At 43.3% G+C, this 27,315-nt stretch overlaps 1 protein-coding gene across 3 annotated transcripts in view; it reads left to right on the top strand.

Annotated features, from left to right (window-relative positions):
- The window catches only part of pde5ab (phosphodiesterase 5A, cGMP-specific, b), a 119,393-nt gene that overhangs the window by 61,024 nt on the left and 31,054 nt on the right, over positions 1 to 27,315 (top strand). For all 3 annotated transcript variants that reach the window (XM_044182836.1, XM_044182835.1, XM_044182834.1), the window contains exons 8-11: positions 204 to 271; positions 20,345 to 20,453; positions 20,551 to 20,635; positions 22,693 to 22,868. In XM_044182836.1, coding sequence (XP_044038771.1) covers positions 204 to 271; positions 20,345 to 20,453; positions 20,551 to 20,635; positions 22,693 to 22,868 — 438 coding nt within the window. The remainder of the gene's footprint in view (positions 1 to 203; positions 272 to 20,344; positions 20,454 to 20,550; positions 20,636 to 22,692; positions 22,869 to 27,315) is intronic.

Raw genomic sequence — 27,315 nt, 5'->3', positions numbered from 1 at the left:
CAGTGTGGACCTGCAGTAAAGCACACAAGACCTTTTTTGAGGTTAGAATCTCGACCAAACCAAGACCCTGTATGTATTTATGCGTTGTTACCTGATGCTAATGGCATTATGCCTAGCACACGTCGCCCCCCCAGAAAGTACTAGCCACATTACTCAGTCTATAATATCTCAGACAAATAAACATACTTTTATTCTTTTTGCAGAATTCCTTCTCCAGTGTCTTTCACATGGAATACGAGGAGCTTGGTGAAGTCCTAGACGCCCCCAAAAGGTAAGGCGATCGCCCTCAACTGAAACCCGTTATTAAATTAAAAGTCCTGCAGATTGGCCTTGAGGCGTACTCTGGCAGTTTCCACCAGTTATTAGTGCTAATGTTTCCTTGAATTTGCAAACTGCCCTTTTCCTCACCCTCAGAGGCCCTTAGGTTATGTTTGTGTAACAGACTTTTGCACAAGGATTCATTATCATAATATACGTTCACAGAAGGAGAAGCAGAAAAAGAGGTATGTAAGGCAATGTTTTGGCAGTAGTGAAGTGTCTTATTGTGCCCATTCAGTCACTTTGAATTGCAAGAGAAAAGACAAGACAGAGCGGCCCAGTCCAATACTCATACGTTTGCAGAGCTGATTTGCAGCCCCGTGGGATCTTTTTTGAGGTAATCTGCCTTCTTCACCTGCCAAATTCCCAGACATTTGATCGCTGGCTTTCAGCTCAAAGCTCTTGTTCTCATTAGCCAGGTTCTTTTGGCTCGATACACTGTCTTTAGGGTTGACTTGACAGCTCCTCAGTCACAACCTGTTTATCATGATGAAGTGGGCCCTTTCACTGTCTTGGAGGCTGTCCGAGACCTTTCCAAGAAGGTCTAACAATCGTCCGTCATGCACAGACACAGTTGTTTTGAGGTCAACATGCACTCTTATTGCCTGTGACAGCTGTACTGTATTAGCTGCAGCAGTAGCAGTTCTACTACAGTGGATAGAGATATGCGGTAAAGTTCTTTTCAGCCAGAAAATTTACATTCATGTTACCTGTGTGTATGTTTATACTGTATATTACAAAGCTTACAAAGCCACTTAAATTTAGTATGTGAAGAAACATTGTCACTTTACAGTGCTACCTTCATATCATGACCATTAACAAATTAGTTAGTATGTTCCAACCAAGGTTCTTATCGGATGGTCAAACTGCGTCCGAAACCCCCTCCTCTCACAGATTTCCAATGTTGAAAATTGGGAGTGCTGCATCTGACAATCATGCCCACTTTAGACAGCGATTGGCCAGTTGTGTGGAGGTGTGACAGTAGGCAGGATTTTTTTCTCTCCCAAGCTTGAATTCCCTTAAAGGAGAGACTGCCTGAAAGTATGCGCCATTATCTCCATTTGTACAATTGATCGCATCTCACCCCTCTCTCTGAAGGCAGACTTTTTGCCCTGCCTTCGAGTGTGCCTATTAATGACTTTTTCAGTATTTAATCACAACCATGGCTTTTGGCCAACCTTAGTCAAATGTTTTGAGTTGCCTAAACATAACCATAAAAATCATAGTTTAGTTGCAGGAGCAGATATTGTACTTAAAAACAAATGAAGTATGTTAACAGTGAAGAATGCGCAGATAAAAATCACAGTCTGTTGTATGACAAAAAAATATCCTAACTCAACATGCTCTTAAAGGGTTAATTTGGATTTTTTGAAGTGGGGTTGTATGAGGTTCTACTACACATCTCACTGCCTTCATTGGTAGATTTTACTTGGTACTATTGATGAAGACTGCAAACGTTTTCCACTGATAAAGAATGTTAGATGCGATTAAAAGCTCTGGAAAAAGCTAGAAAGGGGACTTTGAGTTATGATTTTTTTCTTTGTGAAAGTACTATTTTCCAAGGGCGAGAGTTAACTTTCCTGCTTAATGCAAATTAGTCTTGCATGAACACAATTTTTAGGACACAGGGTTGGCTTTGTTCACCAAACTAAATGCTATGAAAAGGAAAAACACAAGTGACTACAGTTCATAAATCGCACAATTGACACTCATTTTTCCTGTTTCTCCCCTAGAAATGATAATGACTCATAAACAGCATGATTATCAAAAAGGAAAAAGAAATTGTTAAGAGAAGAAAGACAGGACACAGAGTGAAGATCCAATTGGAGAACCAAATGTTTCAGGATGAGTAGAGAGTCAGCATGAGAAGTATAGGATTGGAGGATCCTACAGCTGCAGAGCTTCCTGACATCAACCCGTGCCCCAGCCAGGAGGAGTGAATAAGCTGTAATCTGATTTAAGATGCAATGAGATAGAAATCCCTACCCCCTCCTCCGCAGCCACCCCCTCTTCTCCAGGGTGGCCTGGCCTCCCCGGTTGCTATGCAGCATCTAAAATTCAATCTTAGTTTGCATGTGTCAGGCTGTGAGCGTCCATGACGTGATTATATGAATGAGGATACTTAAAGGAGCAAGCGAGGATTATTATGAGAGAAACGATAAGAAATAAATAGGCAGACAAACTCTATTACTCTAATACTATTGTAAATAATAAAACTTTGGTTTGACAAAAAAAATCTCAAGGTCCACTTTCTAGCATATTCTAGATCTTTCAGCCCCAACTCATTGTCTTCATCAGCGGATGACAATTGAGCAACTAACTAAACTCCATCGGCTGAAAGACTGCGAGATGCAGTTGAAGTGGACCCTGAGTTGAAAGCTCAATATACATTTTACAGCACCTGTCTAATTATAAAATGTAGGAAATATAGTACTGTACAATAATAGGAAAGGCAACGACAAAAAAAAAGCTAAGAAATTATAAAACAAGTTAATCTGAAAATGATAACACAAATTGCTGCTGGGCCCCTTTTAACCCCCTGTTGCTTATCTCAGTGAGTTGTGTACAGTATTCCTGGAATATTACTGTACATGGCCCCGGGTTTGCTGTGTGGTAATTTCATTAAACACAAATTAACTTGGAATATGTACCATGTAAGCATAGTATCAGTTGAAATAATGAAGGTTTTAAAACTAGATTTTTACACAGGGGTCCTTTACATGACAGGGCTCCAAAAGCAGGAATTGATTTAAGGCCCTTATCAGATCAACTGATATTGTGTTTCTGTGGTGTATATTCCCATATTCCCAAGCAAATTTACAATTGATCATATTACCACAAACCATTTGTCACAAAGTGAACCTGGTGCTTTTGGGGACCCTTGCGGGTCTGGGGCCCCAGGACACTTTGCTGGTTGTATGTTGTCTATGGTTGACAAGAGTCTCTTTTAGAAACTGACATTTTATGATAGCTTTATGATACACCCTTTAAGTTCCTTGTTGTTTGACTAAATGTTTTAAACTGGATAAAGTGTTTTAGTCATTGGATGTTTTATGTTCTTTGTGCACCTCCCCATCCGAAGCAACCAGGCCAATTTGTTTTTAGCATTGAGAGCTAACTAGCCTACGAAGACCACAGATACTGACGCTACCGAATGCAAACTTGTTGGACTCGTGTCGGTAAGCCTAAAGCTCCGATCAGCTCTATTCCATCCCACTACAAGTCCTGGAAGCTGGTCAGTGCTCGCAGCAGGAGAGGGAGGCACTCCCCTCCTGCACCTCCTAACTATAACATCCAGCTGGAAAATAAATATGACATCCTCGACCTGCATGACTTCCCTCCTCTGGCTGTGTATTCCAGACGTCATTCTACTCCTCCAGAGTCGTCCTGTGGGTCCCACAGCTCGCCGTCCTGTGGGTCGTCCTGTGGGTCCCACAGCTCGCCTCCGACCCCTCCTCCAGCCAAAACTGAGCACCCCTCTTGCAGGGCTTGCTGCTTCATACCGCTCTTCAAACCAGCACTGCGCCGTGATCCTGCCCACTTCACTGCTTGCCTTTCGCCATCCTCTCTGTCAGAACCAGCTGGCGGACACGTTGCTCCCTGGGCTGCGTCCACATTGTTTCGATGCAAGCCCCCACTGCATACTACATCCCTGGTCGTCGGTGACTCCATCGTAAGACATATTAAATCAAAATCTGCAGTGATGTACTGCCTACCAGGTGCTAAAATCGTAGACGTCATGCAGGCGATCCCGTGTCTTCTCAGGAAACACCTACATGTTCGCAATGTTATTATCCATATTGACACTGACAATACCACCAAGCGGCAGTCTGAAGTGTTAAAACAGGATTTTAATCGTCTTTTTAAGAAATTCAAAAACTGTAGAAAGTCTGTCTTCATCTCAGGCCCTATCCCCACATTAGGCAGACGTTTTAGTAGACTGCTCTCTCTTCGCAAATGGCTGCAGTCAGCCTGTCCATCTCACATCATCTGTTTTTTATCGACAATTTTAATCTTTTTTGGGAACGAGCTTCGCTTTTTAGCAGAGATGGTATCCACCCCAGCATCCATGGCACAAAAGCACTTTCTGCAAAAAAAAATTATGCAGTTACTACAGCCTCTCCTCACTGACTGACCACTACTCACTCCACAACAGCTCAACACCAAGATGGTGGCGCGTGTACATCGCAAGGCTCAGTGTCTCTCCAGTTTCTGCATTTATGCAGTGTTTTTCTTGCTCATCTCGGGTCTGTTCGTGCAGAACAGCTGTGCCTTAACATCGTACACCCGGCATGAGCTCTTGGATATTGGTTTGCGCATTCCTGGCAGTTTTGAAATCTCTGAAATCGCCAGAACACCCGATGCTACACACCCTACACGGCAGGGCGGATGTGCTCACAGGCGGCGTCGAGATCGTAAACAAAGGCGGGGGAAGCTCGGAGGGCTAAGAGCTAAGCTAAAGCGAACACCACAATGGCTCTCTTTACCCAGCATTTTCCTCACACATATACAATCATTGGTGAACAAAATGGACGAGATTCGACTCCGCATCATCAGCAGCAGAAGACTTTTGAATTGCAATGTCATGATCTTCACTGAAACATGACTACACAGCAGCATACCGGACGAAGCTATGAGCAAACTTCATGCGGCCATCAGTAAACAACATAATGCTCACCCGGAGGCTGCATTTATTGTTGTGGGAGATTTGAATCACTCAAACTTAAAGGCAGTGCTCCCTGAATTTCACCAGCATGTTTCCTGTCACACCAGAGGAAACAAAACTTTGGACCATGTCTACACAAACATGGCTGAGGCTTACGCCGCCCCTCCCCTATCTGTGTCAATCTGATCACCTTTCTTTGTTCCTTACCCCCAAGTATTCACCTCTCATCAATCGTGTGAAGCCATCAGTGAGGACCATCAAAGTATGGCCTGTGGGGGTAGACTCCACACTCCAGGCAGGTTTCATTGCTCAGACTGGGGTATGTTTGCCTCTCAGGCCACCTGTGGCTCTCATACGGACATAGACAGCTACACCTCCTCTGTACTGGACTACATCAACATCACCATAGACAATGTTACAACTCAGAAGCAGATCACCATATACCCAGAAGCCATGGATGAACAAGAAGGTGCACCTCCTGTTGAAAGCACGCAACACTGCCTTCAGATCAGGTGACGCAAAGGCCTACAGCATTTCCAGGGCAAATCTGAGGGGGCGCATCAAAAAGGCCAAGCACTGCTACAAGCTAAAGTTAGAGGAGCACTATTCCAACTCCGACCCTCGACGCATGTGGCAGGGCATCCTGGCCATCAGCAACTACAAACCCAGACACTCCACCCCCGCAGCCACAGATGTCTCCTTCCTGAACGAGCTTAACAACTTTTGCCTCAATTGCTCGCTTCAAGAGAGACAATAGGGAAACTGCCACCAAGCTCACACCCTCAGCTGACCAGCCGACCATCGCCCTCACCTCCACAGATGTCTACACTGCACTGAGCCGGATCAACAGGCGCAAGGCTGCTGGACCAGACGGCATCCCCGGTCGCGTACTCAAGGCATGTGCAGAGCAGCTCGCTGGGGTCTTTACAGATATTTTCAACCTGTTCCTCACCCAAGCAGCTGTGCCAGCATGCTTTAAATCCACCTCCATTGTGCCAGTGCCGAAACACTCTAGTCCAACGTGCCTGAACGACTACCACCCTGTAGCACTCACACCCATTGTAATGAAGTGCTTTGAGCGGCTGGTCCTGACATACCTAAAAGACTTCCTCCCATCCACACTGGACCCATACCAGTTTGCCTACCGCAGCAATAGGAGCACAGAGGACGCAGTTCCTATGGCACTGCACTCTGTACTCACACACTTGGACAATAAGAACACTTTGCTCTGCATTCAACACTGTCATCCCTTCCAAGTTAATCACCAAACATGGAAACCTGGGCATTAACACCTCAATTTGCAATTGGATTATGGACTTCCTGACAAACAGACCTCAGCTTGTTAGGTCAGGCCACAACTGCTCCACCACCATCACACTCAACACTGGCGTACCACAGGGCTGTGTGCTGCACCCCTTCCTCTACTCCCTCTTCACACTCGACTGCAAGCCTGCGCATGGATCTAACGCCATCATCAAGTTTGCAGACAATACTACAGTGATTGGTCTCATCAGCAACAACGATGAGACCGCCTACAGGGAGAAGGTCCAGCACCTGGCCACATGGTGCTCAGACAATAACTTGCTCCTTAACACCTCCAAGACAAAGGAGCTCATTGTGGACTTCAGGAAGGAGAGAGGAGGCACATATGACCCCATCCACATTAACGGGATGGCTGTTGAGTCTCCAGCTTCAAGTTCCTGGGGACCCATATTTTGGAGAACCTGTCCTGGACCACCAACACCTCCTGCCTGGTCAAGAAGGCTCACCAGTACCTCTTCTTTCTCAGAACACTGAAGAAGACCCAATTGTCCTCAGCTATCCTGGTGAACTTCTATCTCTGCACAGTAGAGAGCATCCTAACCAACTGTGTCACAGTCTGGTATTGGAACTGCTCTGCTGCAGAGTGCAAGGCACTGAAGCGGGTGGTGAAAACTGCCCAGCGCATCACAGGGACTCCACTTCCAGCCATTGAGGACATCTAGAGGAAACGCTGTCTGCATCGAGCCCACAGCATTCTTAAGGACTCCTCTCACCCCGCCCACAGACTGTTTTCTCACCTGCCTTCTGGCAGGCGCCTCAGGTGCCTCTGGACAAGGACCAGCAGATTGAGAAACAGCTTTTTTCCCAGAGCTGTCTTCCTACTGAACTCTGCTCCCCGCTGATTGAATCAGCGGGGGGATCTAATTTAGACTATACACAGATCACAGACTATACACAGATATAAATACAGATCTAATTTAGACTATACACAGATCACAGACTATACACAGATATAAATACAGATCTAATTTAGACTATACACCGGTCACTGGTAACCTCTTCACCTCCGGTTCGTACCACTTGCTCCCCCTACAGCCCAATAAATTCCTGTGACAATCCAGAAAACTTCTCTATCATCCCAGTTATAATCTTTAACAGACTATCACACAATCGCTATCATGCAATATGCAAATCCAAGGGCGTCACTTTGTGTTTAAAAGTGGTGGGACATAAGGGCTCAGATTTAAAAAAAAAAACGGTCTTCAATTTTAGGCAATGTAAAGGGGTTTCGGCATGAGGTACGAGTAATTACAGTGGGTGGGGGAAAATTTTTTACCCAGGACTTTATTCTACAGAAAGTGGGACATGTAAGGATTTTCTTGATATTCTCTTTACAGATCAGTATGGCAGGTAAATAAAATGTGTGTTGGGTTCATCGACTATAGGAATTGTCCCAGCAAGTAAGTGTAGCAAGTCAGTATAAAGGCAGTATTGATTCTGATTCACCAAAATATGTCTTATTTGGGATGACAAAAGAAAGAAAAAATAAATGGATGAATTAAATTTTTTTTGTTGTTGTAATCAAGACCCCCTAATGCTAGCTTCCTAATGTTAGTCTGGCAGCTAGTGCTAACATTAAGAGGCAAGCACTAAAGGATAGATTTAGTTTTTCAAAGTCTATAACCTTTATTCCAGTCACGGGCAAAAGGTTTAGGGACTTTTTTTTAGCTTATGTTACTTTTTTTGGACAATGCACATTTGTTTCTTCTATATTTGCATTACATTGTATGTTTTTTTTATTGTGCAAATAAACCTTTCTCAAAGCGCTCCCATTTGTTAGTTAAACATTTCTTGGTGCTTTGAATGATGAATCAAGTGATGGGGACAAAATTGGTCATTTCAAAAAGTGGTGGAGGCATGTCCCCAGCATCCCCAGTGGAAATGACACCGATGTGCAAATCTAGGGTGAGTCTGTCTCTCTCTAACGCGGTTCCTAATAATGATAACATTCCTGTGATTGTTACTGGTAGATCTGTTAAATGGAACGTGCATGTTCACAGAAATATTAATAACCTGGTTACCTCTCTTTTCTAAAACTTTTGTTTTAAATAACTTAATTTTGTCAACAAACCTGGATTTTATGTTTTTAACGGCATCTTGGTTATATCCCAATGAAAGCAGTCAGCTCATTGAGCTGTGTCCCCCCTACTATGGTAGTTTAAGCCAACCGAGGAGTAGTGGACGTTGGGGTGGCCTTGTGAGTGTGTATCAAAAAAAATTCAAATGTAACTAATCAGCTGCCCACGAGTTTTCGTCCTTTGAGTTGCTAATGTTTAAGCTCAATGGTTCACAACTCGTCCTTTAATCTACTGTCCCCATAAATCAAAATGTGGATTTTTATCAGTGATTCCTAACTTCTTATCTAGTCCTGTGATAACTAATGATAAGATTCTTCTCTGTGGTGACTAACATTCACATTGATTCAGTTCAGTTCAATTCAGTTTTATTTATATAGCGCCAATTCATAACAGAAGTTATCTCATTGCACTTTTCCTATAGAGCAGGTCTAGACCGTACTCTTTATAATATTATTTACAGAGACCCAACGAAACATAAGCAAGTACTTGGCGACAGTGGCAAGGAAAAACTTCCTTTAGGAGGCAGAACTAGACTCAAAAGTGGATGACCCATCTGATACTCTTGCCTGTAAATATTATGGACTCTTTTAACCTTGCACAACATGTGTTTGGCCCAACGCATAACAGTGGTTAATTTTCACCCTGGGTATGAATGTGGAAATACCAATAGCAATACCGATCTCTGACCACTAATGCCTAATTTTTACCTGTGAATCGCAGTCCGCTACTTATACCCTACCCCATTCTATGTGCACACGCACACTTAATGAACAAAGCGCCCCTAAGTTTTCTGCACTTTTAGCCACTACACAAAGTCTGAAAATTCCCCACCTCAATGACCTAGTTGCCTGCTTTAATTTTCTATGCACTTCAACTTTAGATAGAGTCGCGCCCCTTAAAAATAGAACGAAAGCAAATCGTAAATTTCAACCTTGGATAAATGACAGCACTCGTAGCTGTAAAAGAGTGCAGGAAGGCTGAGGTGGAAGAATACCGGCATTTAGGTATACTACGTTGGCTATGAAGGACCTTCTACTTAATTATAACAGAATGGTGAAAGATAAACACGCTACTTGTCAAATCTCATATCGGAAAATCAGCACAATCCCAGGTTTTTATTCAAGACTATCGATCAACTAGTAAATCCAGACCGTCCAAATGTTCCTCTTGAATGTGATGCTGACTGTGAATTTTTTTTTACTTACTTTACAGAGAAAGTGGAGTCTGTTAGGGCCAATATATATTGCCCTGTACAACTTTCACTGATGTTGAGTCCCCAGAACAAGACACCCTCAGCCACTTCATCCCATTTTCCCTTACTGAAATTTTTAATATAGTAGCTCCTTTTGTAGGTGTCCTTTTGTCCATTGGATGTGTTGGGACTCCACAGATGAATTCATTCATTTGGGTGATTGAACTTTTGTTAGGAGACTGCATTCTATTTTGACCCACAATCCCGAGAGCCACTGAACGCAGTATTGGCCAGTCTGACCTGTGAACCAGGTCAATAAAAAGGTCAGTGATGCTTTGTTCTGTCTCTCTTTCTCCTGGAATCTTTCACTGTGGCAGACCGCTGTCGTCGGCTCCCTTTCAGTGCGGCCTGCTCACCAGCAGACACCCACTTGAACTCTCTCCTTTTGGCTTCGCCGTGTAATCTGCTCGGATCAGAAACACGCAGCAGAACCAAAGTCTCCTGATCTACCAGAGAGCTACGAAGGCTTCTTAGATCTCTGCAACAATGTTTAGCGCAAACGGCTGCTAGCTAACTTCACATGCTAACAGGAGCACGAAGCAAATTAATGCCGAGCTGTTAACTCTGTAAGGCGGAGCGACCAGCTTCCTCCGATCTCTACAAGTGGACACTGCACAGCAAAAGACGCTTCCACAATGGAACCACAATTCGTCCCAGCTTGGTACATCTACAACAGACTGACCGCCAGCTAACAGCAACACCAAAGCCAACCAGCTCTCTTTCCCTCCTGGCAGACGGGTAACGTAACAACTGGGCATAGCATAGAGTAACAGTGTATATACTGTAGCTAAGCAAAGGACTCTTTAACTTTTGTACATGTGACGTTACTGATGTGTTTTTCTGAGGTTTTGTTGTTGTGATGTGTTTATCTGTTAGGTTAATTTGGTAGCCACACGCTAAGTTGATGTTAGCTAGTCTTTGCATGCCAACTAACTCCTTTTAACTTGGCATCGTTATCCTAAACAGATCATACACATACACCTCTAGTTTAGCCCATAAAGACAAACACACCCAGCGGAGAATAACTTTAAAGCTCCCGCTTCACATTTCTTTGTTTCTGACCACGTGGGTTCATGCTCGTGCATGCGAGACATACGGAGGCAGAACAAAGAAACATACGCATATTCCTTTTGGCGCACACCCAGACCTGTGCACACACACACACACACACCCTGTGTTCTGTAGTTTAGTATTTAGAGTTAGTCTTCATATTGTGTGTTTTTGCTTTATTGGCTCCAGCAACACAAACAAATCAAACACTGCCATCTACTGGGTACCTGTCTGAGTATATAAAGCCTGTTGCTAGAAATCTTGGCATCTTGTTTGACTGTAATTTAAGCTTTGAGCTGCACATTACAAAACTTGTACAAACTTTACAATACTTTTTATCAACTAAGGAACATTGCCAGAATTCGTCCTATGTTACGTTTTAAAGACACAGAAACTATTTTACATGCTTTTATCTCATCACACCTGGATTACTGTAACAGCCTTTTTACATGCCTAAATAGAAAAACTGTAGACTGGCTACAGACAGTACAGAACTTAGCTGCCAGGCTTTTAGCCAGAGTAAACAGGTTTGAACACATCACCGCGACTTTAGCGTCTTTACACTGGCTTCCGGTACGTTTTTAGATTTGATTTCAAGGTGCTTTTAATTACTTACAAGTCACTAAATGGGCTGACTCCTCAGTATATTGCAGATCTTTTATCCCTGTACGACCCTGCTCGCACCTTGAGATCCTCTGGCAGGGGCATTTTATGTGTTCCAGACGCTGAAGACTAAGGGGGACACAACTTTTGAAATAAGAGCCCTGAGACTGGAACTCCCTGCCCGAGGAAATACATCAGGCTGAGTCAGTGGCTTCTTTTAAATCTAAGCTTAAAACGTACTTTTATCGCACTGCGTTCCCTGATTCCATCTGATTCTAGTTTTAATTATTTATTGTGGTTCGTTTAATAGTTTGATTCTATTACTGCTGTGTTTTATTTATTTTTATAATTATGTTTTATGTGTTCTTTGCTTATAAGACGGTGTAGTCCCTCATTCGTCCAGGAGTGTTCTATCGTAGAAAAGGTTTCAGTCGTAGTCATTTGGACACTGTTTTCAGAATCAAGACGTTTCGGCTCCCATCCGGAAGTCATTCTCAATTGTGAAAAATGGTCTGGGAACTCAGAAATTTAAGCTACTCTGTGTTACTTAAGCCCTGCCCTCAGGAAGGAGTCTTCCTGAGTATCTGCTGATTATCCTGCCTAGTTTCACCTGAAACTGACCTAATTGTTTCCATGATGGCCCAGTAATCAGTAATCAGGCTTATTGTTTTCTGGCTGCACCTCCCTCATCACTGTTAAGTACCTGATTAGCATATGATTGGCTTGACCAGGGTGCTAATACACTGTGGTAAACATTGGGCAGATTGAATCTCAAAACACCATTTCTGTTCAAAGAGGGGTTTTCTTTTTTCACAAAAATGGCTTCTTTGACTCCTCTTTCAAACCAACTCCTCTCTCTACTTAGAATCTTCACCTCACTGTCTTCAAATGTGTGGTTTGTAGCTTTTAGATGCAAATGCACGCCACTCTGCAATCCTGAGTTAGCGTGTCATCTGTGCTGATAAAGTCTTTTGTGAAGTAGCTGTTTAGTCTCACCTATGTACCGTTCTTTGCAGTTTTCCTCACTGCATTGAATTGAGTAAACTACATTGCTCTGCTTTTGTGTGGGCATCTTGTCCTTAGGATGAATGAGTTTCTGTCTTAAAGTATTGCCTGGTTTAAAGAAAACAGGAACATTGTGCTGTCTAAAGATCCTTTGTAGTTTTTCAGACAGTCCAGATACATAAGGGACACCGTTCCTTCTTGGTTCTGTTTCCCTTTTGTCCTGTTTTTTGGCTTTTTTAACTTTGTTGAGAGCCCAAGTGGGATAGCCACAGGCTGAGAGTGCATTCTGAACATGCCTTTCCTCTTTCTTCTCACCCTCTGAGCCGGTGGGCACTTCTTGGGCTCTATGTTGTAATGTCCGGATTACACCAAGCTTGTGCTGTAATGGATGGTGTGAGTCAAAGAGCAAGTATTGATCCGTATGTGTTGGATTCCTGTACACTTCTATCTGGAGCTTTCCGTTCTCTCCTCTGAGTGTAGAACAATCAAGAAAGGCCAGGCGGTTCTCTTTGGCATCCTCTCGTGTGAACTTGATGTTGGGGTCCACAGTATTGATATGCTCTGAGAACGCATCCAAGTCTTGTTTCTTGAACTTCACAAAGGTGTCATCCATGTAGCGGTACCAATGACTTGGTGGTGTGCCCGGGAACGAGGACAGTGCCTTCTTCTCAAACTGTTCCATGTACAGGTTGGCCACGATGGGAGAGACCGGAGAGCCCATGGCACAGCCGTGAATCTGTCTGTAGAAGATTCCCCGGAATTGGAAGTAGGTTGTGTTAAGACGGATGTCTAATAGTTTGCAGATGTGTTCAGGTGTAAGCTTGGTCCTTTCCTGCAAGATGGAGGTCGGAATGCAGGTGAAGAAGGACACAACATCATACGAAACCATTACATCATCTGGGTCCAACTGGAGATGTTTCACTTTGTCCATAAATTTGTGTGTTTTCCACATGATGTTCTGTGTTCCCCACCAAGTAAGTAACACAGAGTAGCTTAAATTTCTGAGTTCCCGGACCATTTTTTCACAATTGAGAATGACTTCCGGATGGGAGCCGAAACGTCTTGATTCTGAAAACGGTGTTCTTTGCTTGCTATGTGAAGCACTTTGTAACTTTGTGTTAATAAGTAGTATATAAATAAAGATATTATTTGCCTGGTTCGTAATCCAGCCTTGGGTCTAGGTCTTCCTTCTAAATTGACTATGTATTTCCAGGAAGGAAATTTAAGCATTATAGTTCAACCCTTGGTGCCACTTTACTTACAGTGCAGTGCTCCTGAGGCACTTTTTTGCCTAGAGAGTACAGTAGAGAGAGGAAATTAGGCGGAATGACAAAGGCCCCGGCAAGACTCAACCCAGGGACGTTATGATTACATGGTCAGCGTCTTAAACCCCTAGTCCACCAGCATCCCCAGTCATTTCTTTTGAGTCAATCCCAAATGCGCTATCCTGCTGCAGTCAACAGTGCTGGGGAAGCTTCAAGCTAGCTAGTAAAGCTACAAGCTACTCTTCATTTGTAGTTAAGCTACAGCAACTCTACATTTTTGTTGAAGGTAGCAAGCCGCTATTTTACGTCAAGAAACATCTACTGTTAGCTAATAAAATAAACAAATGCTCTACTGTCCTCGCAATGAGTTGTCCTTATTCAGAGCTAGTTAGGTAACAGTGTGTCCTTCAATGAACAAAAGGCGTAACTTGGATCATTCATGAAGATTCACAATTGTAAAATTGCAATGAAAGCACACATTACAAAAAGAAATCAGAATCTAACCAGTACACATACTGACACCATGTAAAGCTTCAACTTTTAGAAATAGAAAATGCGGAGCCACATGGCAAGCAGTGTAAATTTCCATTTTACGGCTATGCTAACTACCAGTTAACTAAATTTTACCCCTAATTTGCAGCAAAACAAAAATCAAGCAACTATATTCTGCTTATAGTATATAAAATTTGATAAAACAAGATACTGACAGATAAATGGTGTTCAAGGCAACAACGTTAGAAGAAGAACCTTTGTTTTCCTTCAAGAGAAAATTCGCTAAAATATAGCGATGTAGCGTTTGGTAGCGCTACCATGTGTTACGTACAGACAGACGGGAGGCACCGAGATGGAGAAAACAAGGTTTATTGCACGACACAGCAGTGAGGCAAAAGAGCAGGCAAATGAATAGACACACTGGAGTGTGGATACCGTCCTTGATGGGCTGTAGTTGTGGATCTGGAGCTGGAGAATCTCACACCAGCGTACTGGTGTAGCAGGTCTGAGAAACGGAGAGTATTGAAGACAAGGATAGCGTTTTAGTAATTCTGGAGTCCAACGATGTCTAGTTTGTTGGGAGTTTGAATCCATGTATCAACAAGACCAGACACTGACTGATGTGAGTGTGGAGTCTTTATACTGCTGGGGAGGTGATGGGTTTCAGGTGTGGGATTGAGACCAGGTGTGTAATTAGAACTCAGGTGAAGGCGTGCGTCGTGACTGGGTGAGAGTGGAGCCTGGCGTATCCGTGACACCATGTTACTCAGTGGGAAAAAAATAGCTTGCTGCTAGGAACATCACATAATTTTGACAATATAAACACTACCCCAAAGCTTCTGGGAGATATAGTTAAACTAGTAAGATCGCTACATGTATCAGCACTACTCCCGAACACTGGCCATAAATACTCACTAGAGCACCAAATGTGTAATACTCTGCAGCTGAAAATAGTCCCCATCAAATGCACAATATACTCCAGTTTGCTAAAAACTACAGTGACCAGCTGTTTAAGGAAATTACTAAGCCTTTTTTTAAAATGAAACTATATATTTATGATTAGTTTTTAAAGACTTGCGTCTTCTCTTCTTTTCATGGGGTTTGTTGACAATAATAAAATATGAAATAATGCCAGCCTTATCCTTTAAATACAGTCCAATAGGATTGTCCTTAAGGCCTTCAAAAACCAGAAAGAATTTCTTTTTCAAAAACAGGAAGCTCACACTTACTGAGATATCTTATACATCATGTTATACATTGTACAGAGAACAGGGTCACAAACAACGCTTTCTATCAGGTTTCATTGACTCTGTTTTCACACTAATGCCTGCTCCTGGCAGAGATACAGCTAAGAGACAATAAAACCTGATAGAAAACACAGTTTGTGACCCTCTTTGTACTGGTGAAACAGATGGACCTGTCAGAACTTGTGCTTCCTGTTTTGAAATGGAGATTTAGCACAGTTTTCCAGGGTCTGAACAGAAAGAGTGCATTTAGACCCAGTGAGTTATTTTCCAAATTAAAGCTAATATATCTGTGTGTGCAAACAGTGCTCAATATGTAAGTGACCAAGCAAAAGAAAGGGAAAATAGGCAGTTGTGAAAATCCCAACACTGTCAGGGATGACACAAACCAGATGTCTGATCTTGTCTCTTGTCTCATCCATAACGTCAATTTTTTAACAGCCTGCTCTCATGGCTGTTTCTCCCTGTTTAGATCTAATAACTACTGTGGGAGATGAAACCTTCAGCTGGGCCAGATGTCTTCAGGTCCTCTCAGACACTGTTTAATTCTTCTTCGATAAAACTGTAGTATCAAAACAAAGTACACGTAAAACCAAGTTGGTTCATGAAGCAACTGAACAGGCTCAGTTGTGCATTCTCTTATATTTCCAAAACATGCGCCTCCTGGCGGGTTGTTGGGATGTCTCTGATTGGTTATGAATTATTGTGCCTTTACACTTTTACCCACGTGAGGGCGCCATTACAAAAGCAAACTTCTGATTAAAGACACAAAAACATGATTACCTCGACTTACCTTGAATACATCAGGTAAAGATAAGGTTGTTTTTTGAGAAACTAAAACAGGAGGATCCGGGCAGAGAGATATGACTCCTGAGAAGAGCGTCTTTTCTGTCTTTTAATTAGACAGAAAGAGTTTATCACAAAACTTCCCAGGCTCTGTTCAACGAAATACAAACTTTCGCGTGTTGTTTCTGGATCATAAATTCAATGTTTCTTTGATTCAAATGGAGCTCATCATAACTCTGCAACAAACGAGCACCCTCCGACCTTTGGTAAAACACATCAAAGCCCACAGCAACATTTTCTTCTCTCAACTCTCATGTATGTCCATCAACTGTAGACACTTGTTATAATCTATAGTATGTTCTAAAATATATAAAAAATAAAGGCTTTGTTACAACACTATATTTATTAATCAGGAAACATATTACTTGCATTTGCACGGGAGAGGCAGAGAGCTTCATCATACAATGGGCACCTTTCCACTGGAATGTAGGCGCAGTACAAGCAGGCCGGTGCTGATGGTGCTGTGGTTCACTTAGCAACACAACCTGAATGATTATTGAACTTGATTGTCTATATATGTCTGTATCCAGGAAAATATTTTCCACACTGCCTTTAAATACCTCTGTGTGTATGTGCTGGATTTCCCCTGGGAGGGTTGTGATATGGCAAAACCGGTCAGCTCCAACTGGGCCAACACGGGAGGGGAGGGGCCCTACAGGATGTTAGCTTTGACCGTCTGGAACCGCAGGAGGCTTTTTATAGTGACCCCAGGCTGCGGCTGTTTCGCCAAAGCAGGAAGTTCAGTCGAGCAGAACCGATGCTGATCCGGCACACAGGAGCGACGGGCGGAGTGTTTCAGGTTGACAAAGTGGTGCAATTAACTTTTTCTGCATCTAGAGTCTGAATTGAAAGCCAACATAGCGCTGTCATGATTTTTTGTGATGCCGGTAGCTGTTCTGTGGCATCATTTAAGTCAATCACAGAGAGAGGGAAAGGAAATGTGGACATTAGTGTGTTTGGGTAATTAAACTTGAGCACAAATGCACATACTGTAGCATGTCCATGTGAAATGTGTGTGTGTGTGTGTGTGTGTGTGTGTGTGTGTGTGTGTGTGTGTGTGTGTGTGTGTGTGAGTTGAGGCTAGTCTGGACAGAACACAGCCTGAAGACTAAAGGTCATGCTAAACGAAACTGTGGATAGGATGTTGGAAACCAAGCAAAACACTCACAGAAACACACACATGCACACACTTATATACTCATCTGCAGTGATGGAGGAAGTATTCAGATCTTAGGGTGGGGTATGCGATTCTAATCCAATACACATCTTTTTCTAGCTGTCCGTTCAGTATGCGCGCTGAAAAAACCTCCGGTGTGTGTACACAGCCCTGGTTCTGTAAATTGGAAACACACAAAGTGGCTCGGACCGAGCCACACAACACTATTCCAGCCATGATTTGTGTGTCAGGTAACGTTAAACGACTTGCCCACGGACATTCAGCTTACTTTCTAGTTTGCCGAGATCTGCTGTTGTTGTGATGTTAGCTACAGCAGCAGGAGAGTTGTGAGTATCGCTGTCTGGAGCTGCTGTGCTGGCTCTGGGAAACCGTCTCGTCCTCTCTGGCTGTTAGCTTCGCAGCAGCAACTGTAGCGACAGTTTGCTAACCCACAACCTAGCTAAGCTAACCTACAAGCTAGCTAACGTAAGTTACATTACTTGCTGTGTTGTTGTTCTCTGTATATCATGGTATTTGTCATGGTATTGGATTTCTCCAGAATCACATACCCCAACTTTAAGTAAAAGTAGAAATGCCATAGTCCAAAAGTATCCTATTACAATTAAAAGTCCTGCATTCAAAATGTTACTGAAGTAAAAGTCCAAAAGTATTATCTTCATAATTTACAAAAGTAAAAGTATTCGTTATGCAGAAACTCCTTTCAGAGTGTTATATTATTAATAATATATTGTATTGTTGGATATTATTACTTATTGCTGTAATTTGTCAATGTGTAGCCAATCGTAGTAGAAAGTACAATATTCCCCACTGAAATGTCGTGAAGTAGAAGTACAAAGTAACATAAAATGAAAATGCTTTTCTGTCTCTCCCTTTTCTTCTCCCTAACACACACCTGCCAAAACACATGTTTTCTATTTATCGTTCTTTCTGTCATCCACTAACACACTCTCATATTCCCTCCCTCCCTCTCACTCACACATACACACACACACACACCGTCCTGCCGCAACACTACAGCCAAAATCCACTGGCTTTTGCCTTAACCTCATGTTATGTTTATATATCCATTTTCCATCATTTATCATGCAGTATTATAGCTGACTGTGGTTGGACTAAAGATAACAAACAGGCTTATTAAGTGCTGACAGATGTGACTGACGGCTTCAGCTCTCAGACCTGAGCCAGGATGCAAGGTGGACTCAGGTGCAGCTTCCTTGCTGCAGTTTTCTTATTAACCAGCAGGTTATCCAGTCCTATAAGCTTGGAGCTTAAGGAAGCAGGTTTAGGGTTATAATGGTTGCTAGACTGAAACCAAGAAGCAGCTGGGCAAAGCTGTGTGAAGGAATAGTCAAAATCAATCTTCGAAGCATCTCTAAGAAAGTTACTTAAAGTGACAAATCACAATGAATAATTTAAAAAAAGCCATTTTTTCCCTTGGTTACACAGATTGATTCCAGAAAAAGTGATTCCATCCATATTCAGCTCATGGCAGCTTGCTATTTGCTGTTAAAAACACCTGGTCTGTGGTAGGTTTGTCTTCTATGAATCGTTTTTGCTTCAAAAACGATTCATAGAAGACAAACCTGAGTTCAAACCAAAAGAGTTTGAACTCAGTAGTTAGCTTGAGCAGTGATAGCCACCATGGCTAATCAGATGGCAAAAAGAGTGTCATCTACAGAAACACAACATCAGTAAGAGAAAGTAAAGTTACATAACCAGTGGATAAAATGACTACAAGCAATGTCAAAGGTGTGGTTTGCAGTGACAAATCCACAAAGATTTATCACCCAACTCTCAGTTCTGCAGAGCATTATAGCATCCATTACCTATATCTATAACCACTTATCCGATCCCAGCTGACACTGGGCGAGAGGCGGGGTACACCATCAACAGGTCGCCTGTCAGACCTATGGGCAATTTAGTCACCAGTTAACCTTAGCTGCATGTCTTGACTGGCAGGAAGCCGGGGGACCTGGAGAAAACCCACGCATTGACGCATCTTTTAGCTAATTGTTTTGGTTTCACAACCTGCAACTTAAGTGTTTTTGTGTAATCTCAGCACTCTCATCAGCCTTGTTTCCAGCGGCAGCAGGCAGCTGTTTTCAGTGAAAAGGCTGTAATAAACCCACTGTACACTACCTGCTCAGCAGCAAACAGCAAATTTAGCAACGAGCAGGTGAACATAGTGGAGCATTCAGCAGCTAAAGAGCCAGATATGTTTCTCAGGAGTTGGTGGAGACCAAAATAGAGCTAACAGAGAGAGTGAACGTTGGACGTACATTCATCAGGTGGACACAAACATAACTCCAAATGAATGCTCATGTTGCTCTGTGTCTGCTGGAGGTGGAAATAGGCAGCTGTTTGCTAACACGTTAGCTGTATCAATGTTATGAGGTGATAATATGTCAGTGTTATGTTTACAGTTTATTGCGCTGCCCTCAATTGGCCAAAAACTAAATAAATGCCGGTTTAAACTTAAGTTCCTTTAACCATCTCACTATTATGTATAAGTATTCAAATTTTACAGTTACAATATGTATTCTATATCTGTATGCTCCAATATTTCATTTAAGATGTGGGATATTTACATGAGTAAAAAAGTTAAATCTAAGACACCATGTTTTTATGACTGCATCATTACATCAAATGGAAATATTCTAGATTCCTTGTGTATCATTTTAAACACATTCAGGCATCTTTGGATTTCCTTTAGAATTTAAAATGAAGTTTTTTGGGTTTGACCAATACATGGCTACATATTACATTGCAGTCATTTACAGTCAGACACTTCTGTCCAAAGCGGCTTACAGTAAGTGCATTCAAACTCATTCAAATAGGAACATGAGCTATATGTCTTTTAAAACTGGAAGTGCATCCCTCCCAAGCAAACAACCAGTACAGTTTCAGCACAGTCCAAACAACATGAATTTGTGCATACAGGGTTTAAGAGGTTGATCCAGGTAAGCTTGGTGACCTCATTATGCATGGTTAGTTATGAAGTTGTTTGTGTTGTGTGTCTCCTCAGGGACTGTGATGTCAGTCAGATTAACTACATGTACGCCCAGTATGTTAAAAACACCATGCAGCCTCTCAACATTGCAGACGTCACCAAGGATCAACGCTTCCCCTGGACAGTCAGTATATGTTTTCTTTTCTTTTCTTTTCTTTTCTTTTCTTTTCTTTTCTTTTCATTGCCCAAAGTGAGTAATTATGCCTCTTGTCCTGTGACAGAGTGAAAACCCAGATCACACCCGCACCCAGATAAAGAGTTTGCTCTGCACTCCAATCAGGAATGGCAAGAAGGACAAAGTCATAGGTATGATCTCTCTCTTTCACTCTCTCTCTTTCTCTCTCTCTCTGTCTCTCTCAGGTGGAGCACCCTTTTAAGTACTAAACCTGGGTTTACCCACCTCTTTTTCATCTGTTCATGACAGTATCTTAGCTGCAGTAAGATCTGTTGGGAGAAAACTCACATCGCCTGATATGGGTTTTCAACTGATTTAAAAAAAAAAATAAAACAGCAAGACAGGTGTAGACCACCAGCACAGGCAGACAAGAGTTCTGTGTAATTAGTGGTGAAATGTTCCTCAACACTGTTGTATTTGCATTACTGACAAGGACGGCGTCAGCCTCACAATTCAGCAAACATACTGTATATATCGGTCGAACCCAGAGTGAGGTGATCACTGTGAACATCGATCCCAGATTGCTTCAGTACTTAAACTGTCTCTGTGGTTTTCCAGTTACTTTTCAAGGCAGTGATGTAACATCAGCACCAGGGATTAGAGGCTTTAACAATCTTAAATTGTAGGCCTGAGAACACATTAAACCAGCATAGCATTACCACTTTTATTATCCGTCCATGAATAGTCCTGCCACTCCATCCATCACAGTGATTATCATCATCATAATTAGCTGATAGGAGCTCCATTAGTTGGCAATGAAGATGACTAATGACCATGGATGTTCTTTGGTGATCAAACAAAACAGGTCCTCATAGACTGTCCTCCAACCTTTAAGAGTCCTGGTGACAAACAAGATCAAAACAGCTCAATTAATTACAATGAAAGGTTCTGTGTCCTTCTCTTCTAATAGATTAATTCAGACTAGCTCATTTTTTGCTTCATGAATACATTAGTAGCATTAGTGATGCAATATTCTGTTCTGTGTCAGGATAATGTCAACAGTCACTTACACAAAACTGCTAACCTTAGGCACATACCATTTAAAGTATCTTATCATTTAACTGTGGACGTTCTTCAAGTTCTCCTTTAAGATAATAAGTAAATTAAGTCTGCGCAAATGAAATAATCAGCTGTCTGTGTGATAATACCATGGCTGGATCATTCTGCTCTGGGCGGGGGCCCAGGATAATCTGCCAACCCCCTTCCTCTCAAGGTGTGTTCCAATAGAAAGCGAAGCTCGAATTTGACCACTTGACCTTTTTGTGTTTATTTGCCCCAAACAGCCAAAATCCCAACTGAGCGTTAGCTGTAAGCTAGCTAGCAACCATGTGTGTGGGAGTGTGCCTCAGCCTGACAGACTCGCCAGAAACGCCAGTTCTTTCTGTTAATAGTGCCTCCAGAACTCTCCTTTTTATGGAGCAGATTCATAATATATACATAAAATATTTGCGTCTTTCCATTGACTTTGTATGCAATCACGCTGCCTCTAAAATTTGCCTTGTGTTTTGTCTGAACACACAACCACTCTCTTGGCAATGTGTACAGTTTTTTAATGCTAGAATACTACCTGGTGCCAAATTTCAACATAAGCACAAAATTAAAATACTGAATGACTCTAAACTAGATTTTGACAGGGACCGTCTTCAAACGTCCTCAAACTTTCATTTAACTTAGTACCAACCAGACACACAGAAATTCCAGAGCTTGACTACTGGGGTCTCAGAGCAGCTTCTCGCTTTGCTTGGCTGATAATCCAGCCTTGGCTAACACATTAACATGGAGCACCTGAACCACTACTACCATTTACTGAACACCTTTAACTAGGGTGTTGTTTGAACCTCTTTACGAGAAGTGTCCATTTTAATTTACGACTCATGTGGTATTCACAACATCATACATGTTTTTTTTTGATAGCTCAAAGTTTCATGAGTTATGATGTAACATTTTGAAAAATGTTTTCTTTTTGCTGTTTACTTGTTTGTCGTTCCTGAACATTGGAATAAAAAGAAAACACAAAAATCAGTCATCATTTTTGTAAAGGAAACAAGGGTTAGGGTAATTTTTGTTATCAGTCACAAACCAAAGTGTTTCCACAACTTAAACCACCTGATAGCCAAGCATAATGTGTACTGAACTTCTCATGTCAAAAATACAACCTATATGTCTGCTCCTGTGTGTGTATATGTAGGTGTATGTCAGTTGGTGAACAAGATGGATGAAGCATCAGGCAGTGTGAAGGCCTTCAACAGGAACGATGAGCAGTTCCTGGTGGCATTTGCCATCTTCTGCGGTCTTGGCATCCAGAACACACAGATGTACGAAACAGTGGAGAGAGCCATGGCCAAGCAAGAGGTCACTCTGGAGGTCAGTCTCATGCACACACACACACTACATATTCTTACTTAAAATGCATCTTGAAACTTTGATTTCAGTACCTCCTGTGATCCATACTGACCTGGGTACTGACCAAACCAGGTCAGTATAGTTTCAAATAATTCTTGGTACCTGAGGGCTAGAATTTATTGCATCACATATTTCTTTATTAGGTGGGGTGTGTTACGGACAGATAGTCAGGAGACACCGATATGGAAACAGATGTATGTTTATTGGATTACAGCCAGAGCAGACAGGTACGCAAGTACGGAAAAGGGGAATCCCACCGGAGTGGAATGGAGTGGATACCTCGCTGGTGTAGGATGGAGTGGGGAGTACGCTGGGGTAGGACCATGCTGGGGTGAAGACACGCTGGAGTGGAAGAACGCTGGAGTGGAAATATCCTGGAGTAGGATGAAGGACCTCATGTGGAGTCCTTAGTTCAACAAGGTCGGACAACTGGCTGAGGTGAGTGCTGAGCTTTTATGCTGGCTGTGATTATGTGCTGATGGGGAACAGGAGTGTGATAGGGAGCAGGTGTGTGTGATTAACAGACGGTGGAGCCTGGCGTATCCGTGACATTACCCCCCCTCCTTTTCCTGGCCGAAAAACCCAGCTGACGTGGTGGTCGACCTCTTCCACGGGGAGCAGGTTGATCTGGGCGGTCGGCCCGGGGGTTGGGCATGTGCAGAGCTGGGCGCCTCGGATGGACGACCTGGGGCCTGGACAGGTGTGGAGCTGGGCGCCTCAGACGGACGACCCGGGGCCTGGACAGGTGTGGAGCTGGGAGCCTCGGGCGGTCGTCCCGGGGGCTGGAACTGGGTGGAGCTGAGGACCTCGGGCAGACGACCCGGGGGCTGGACTTGTGCCGAACTGAGGAGTTTGGGCAGACGGTCCAGGAGCTGGACATGTGGGGACTCACTGCATGAGGTCCGTGACAAAGATCAAAACCATCTAGAGTCCTGGTGGCATGCCGGCGGCGAAGGCTGAGGGTCCCTGGAGACCGGCGGTGAAGGCGAAACCCCTCTGGAGGCCGGTGGCGAAGATGGAGATCCTCTGGAGGCCGGCGGCGAAAGCAGAACCCTTCTGGAGGCCAGAAAACCAGATCAGGTTAGACAGGACAGCCGGACAGGGAGCCGGCGACGGGACAGAAGGACAGGTAGGACCAGTGATGTCCGGGAATCCGGAGACTGCCACACCAGCAGAGAAGGAGGGTCCTGCTGCTGCTGCGAACCAGCTGACAGTTCAGCGGCGTGCTGTGGTCCAGCAGACGGTTCAGCGGCGTGCTGCGGTCCCACCGGGGCAGGAGGCAGCTGTGATCCAACGGTGACTAGAGATGGCTGCTGCTGCAATCCTGCGGTAACGAAGGATTTGTGCTGCTGCGATCCAGCCAGGAAAAGAGGCAACTGCGATCCAGCAGGGAGTCCGGGAGCGGAGCAGGGAGCGGCTGCGATCCAGCTGGGAGTCCGAGAACAGGGAGCAGCTGCGATCCAGCCAGGAAAAGAGGCGACTGCTATCCAGCAGGGAGTCCGGGAACAGGGAGCGGCTGCGATCCAGCCGGGAAAAGAGGCGACTGCAATCCAGCAGGGAGTCCGGGAGCGGGGAGCGGCTGCGATCCAGCAGGGAGTCCGGGAACGGGGAGCTGCTGTGGGCCAGCAGAGATGGATGATCGCCACGGCGCAGGAACTGGAGGCCGCAGTGGAGCTGGCGAGCAGCTGGGCAGCGGTGCAGGCGAGCAGCTGGGCGGCTGAGCAGCGGTACAGGCAAGTCGCTGGTTAGTAGGCTGATGACTGGCAGGCTGGGGTGCAGGCTGATGACTGGCAGGTCAGGGTGTAGGCTGGTGACTGGTGGGCCAGGGTGCAGGCTGATGATTGGCAGGCTGGAGTGTCGACTGATGACTGGCAGACCGGAGTGCAATCTGGTGACTGCGTGGACCACCTCGAGCCACCTCGAACCGTGGACTGCTTATCTAGCACCAATGGATACAGCCACAGGATGCCGTTGCAGTCCTCCACCGAGCCAAAGAAGAGCGCTGGTCTGGCCCTGGGCATGGGGTAACCGGTGGTGACTGAGTGACTGCGGAAGTGACAAAAGTGATGGCTGGAGATGGTGTGGGTGGATTGGTGGAGAGTATCGCTGGAGACAATCCACCCACTCTTCAACGGGGTCCGTGGAGCTTGGGCTGTAATTCTTTCGGTAAGGGTCCGACCTTCTGTTAAGGACAGATAGTTGGGAGACACTGATATGGAAACAGATGTATGTTTATTGGATTACAGCCAGAGTAGACAGGTACGTAGGTACAGAAAAGGGGAATCCTGCTGGAGTGGAATGGAGTGGATACCTCGCTGGTGTAGGATGGAGTGGGGAGTCCGCTGGAGTAGAATGGAGGGGGAACCATGCAGGAGTAGGATGGAGTGGGTAACATGCTGGGGTAGGACCACACTGGGGTGAAGACACGCTGGAGTGGAAGAACGCTGGAGTGGAAATACACTGGAGTAGAATGAAGACTCTCATCTGGAGTCCTTAGTTCAACGAGGTCGGACAACTGGTTGAGGTGAGTGCTGAGCTTTTATGCTGGCTGCGATTAGGTGCTGATTAGGTGGGGAACAGGAGTATGATAGGGAGCAGGTGTGTGTAATTAACAGACGGTGGAGCCTGGCGTATCTGTGACAGGGTGTCAGTGAAATACTAAATTCTCAAATTGGCCTTAATTTACCTCAACTGAAAGAGAACCATTATTAGAGACCTCTGTTTTATAAGGAGAGTTTGTCATATTTTAGGGGGAGGTTGCTCAGTTTTCTGGTCTAATAAATGTCTTACCCATTCTAAAGAAGGATTAAGCACAACAACTCTTCTCCAACTTTTAGAAACAGACTACAAAGACTGATTTGCTTATTTTTAGAGATGTGTGAAACAGTTTATTTATAGTTTTTATAGGATGTTTTTAAAGGATTAGCATAACTAACACAGAAAAACGTATGACCTAAAAAGATACAACCTGATAAAATTAAATAAACCTTATTACAATTACTCAGCTCCCTAACAAAAAATAAACAGAATTAAACTAGGTTAATTTAACTGGCAGCACACCCCTACAACTCCCCAACAAGGAACTGCCATCAGCATGGCAAATACCACATCTTACAAAGCATTAAGAAGACAATTAGTCAGTGTGGAGTTGGGAGACATCAGAGGGTCAGTTTGGCTTCTAAGATTAATAAAAATATTCAATGAAAAAGAACACAATGCTAAAACATAAGTTGATGAAAATAGTTGACTTTAAATTAAAGTATAAAATAAAAAACTGTATTGTGCAATATATAACATGTTACCTGTTGAAATGCTAATACCTCACTGAGTTACCAGTTTATAGTAGACCTGTATAATCTAATATGATCCAATACAACGGCTTTGCAATAATTCTTATCCTTATGAAGCTTATAATGTCAAATTTGTGTTGACAACATGTCAAAGAGGTATTGTCTGAAACGAGAGCCACGGTCAATCTGCTCCTCGATGTGGGAATAGTTCCTACTCATTTCCTATGAGTTGTTTGATTGAAAAATCAAAAATGTGAAACGTGTAGTGTTACCACACACTGGCTAGGAGATGCAAGCAGACTGAGTTCAACCACAGCGTCCACTTGCAGCAGCAACAGCAGCTGACTGTTGATTAAAACTACGAGCCGGATAACAATCAACGGTATCAACATAGTAACACATTTCTGACCTGCTAAGAGTACCTCTGCTGCTTCGGCAGAATTTGCCTGGTGTTTCTTTTGTCTTAGTTGTAAGTTTAAAATTCTTTTGCTTTCATTTCCGTGTGTGTGTGAGCAGCCTAGGAAGTAATTGATACAATAGAATATCGTTTTCTTTGTTTCAGTAGTTTCCTAACACTTTATCTGCTCTTCATGCTTGCTGCTACGTCTTTGACATTTTATCACAATGTGCAGCTCTCAGCAATCACATTTCTTTGACAAGCGTGTGCATTTTCTTTAGCGATCACATACATTTGCATCTTGTATTTGGTAGCTGTAATCAAATACCTTTTGATTTGATCATTTCTATGTAAACACAATGTCTTCTCAGAATTAGTTTAGTTGGAGGGTTTCATATAGACAGAAAAGTAGTATTGATCAATAACAAAAATATATAACAAATATGTTATGATAATATGTAACACTGAAACCAAAAATATGTAATTTCATAACTCAGCGCATGTGCTTTTGTACTTCTATCTTTGTGAGGAATCAGTTTGAATTTTAGACCTTAACAGTGAGGATATTTTTAGAAAATTAAGACATTTCTCACATCTTCAGAGACTTGGTTACAGTAAGATTTGGGGTTAGGCATTTAGATGTTATAGTTAAGATTAGGTGCATTATGGTAGTTAGGGTCCTCACAAGTATAAAAGTATAGAAAAGTACAGTGTGTGTGAA

This window comes from Siniperca chuatsi, linkage group LG22 (genome assembly GCF_020085105.1).
Source record: "Siniperca chuatsi isolate FFG_IHB_CAS linkage group LG22, ASM2008510v1, whole genome shotgun sequence".
In the NCBI taxonomy this organism is placed as follows: Eukaryota; Metazoa; Chordata; class Actinopteri; order Centrarchiformes; family Sinipercidae; genus Siniperca; species Siniperca chuatsi.
Note: the sequence above shows the minus strand (reverse complement) of the source record. Positions and strands in the feature narration are given on the sequence as shown.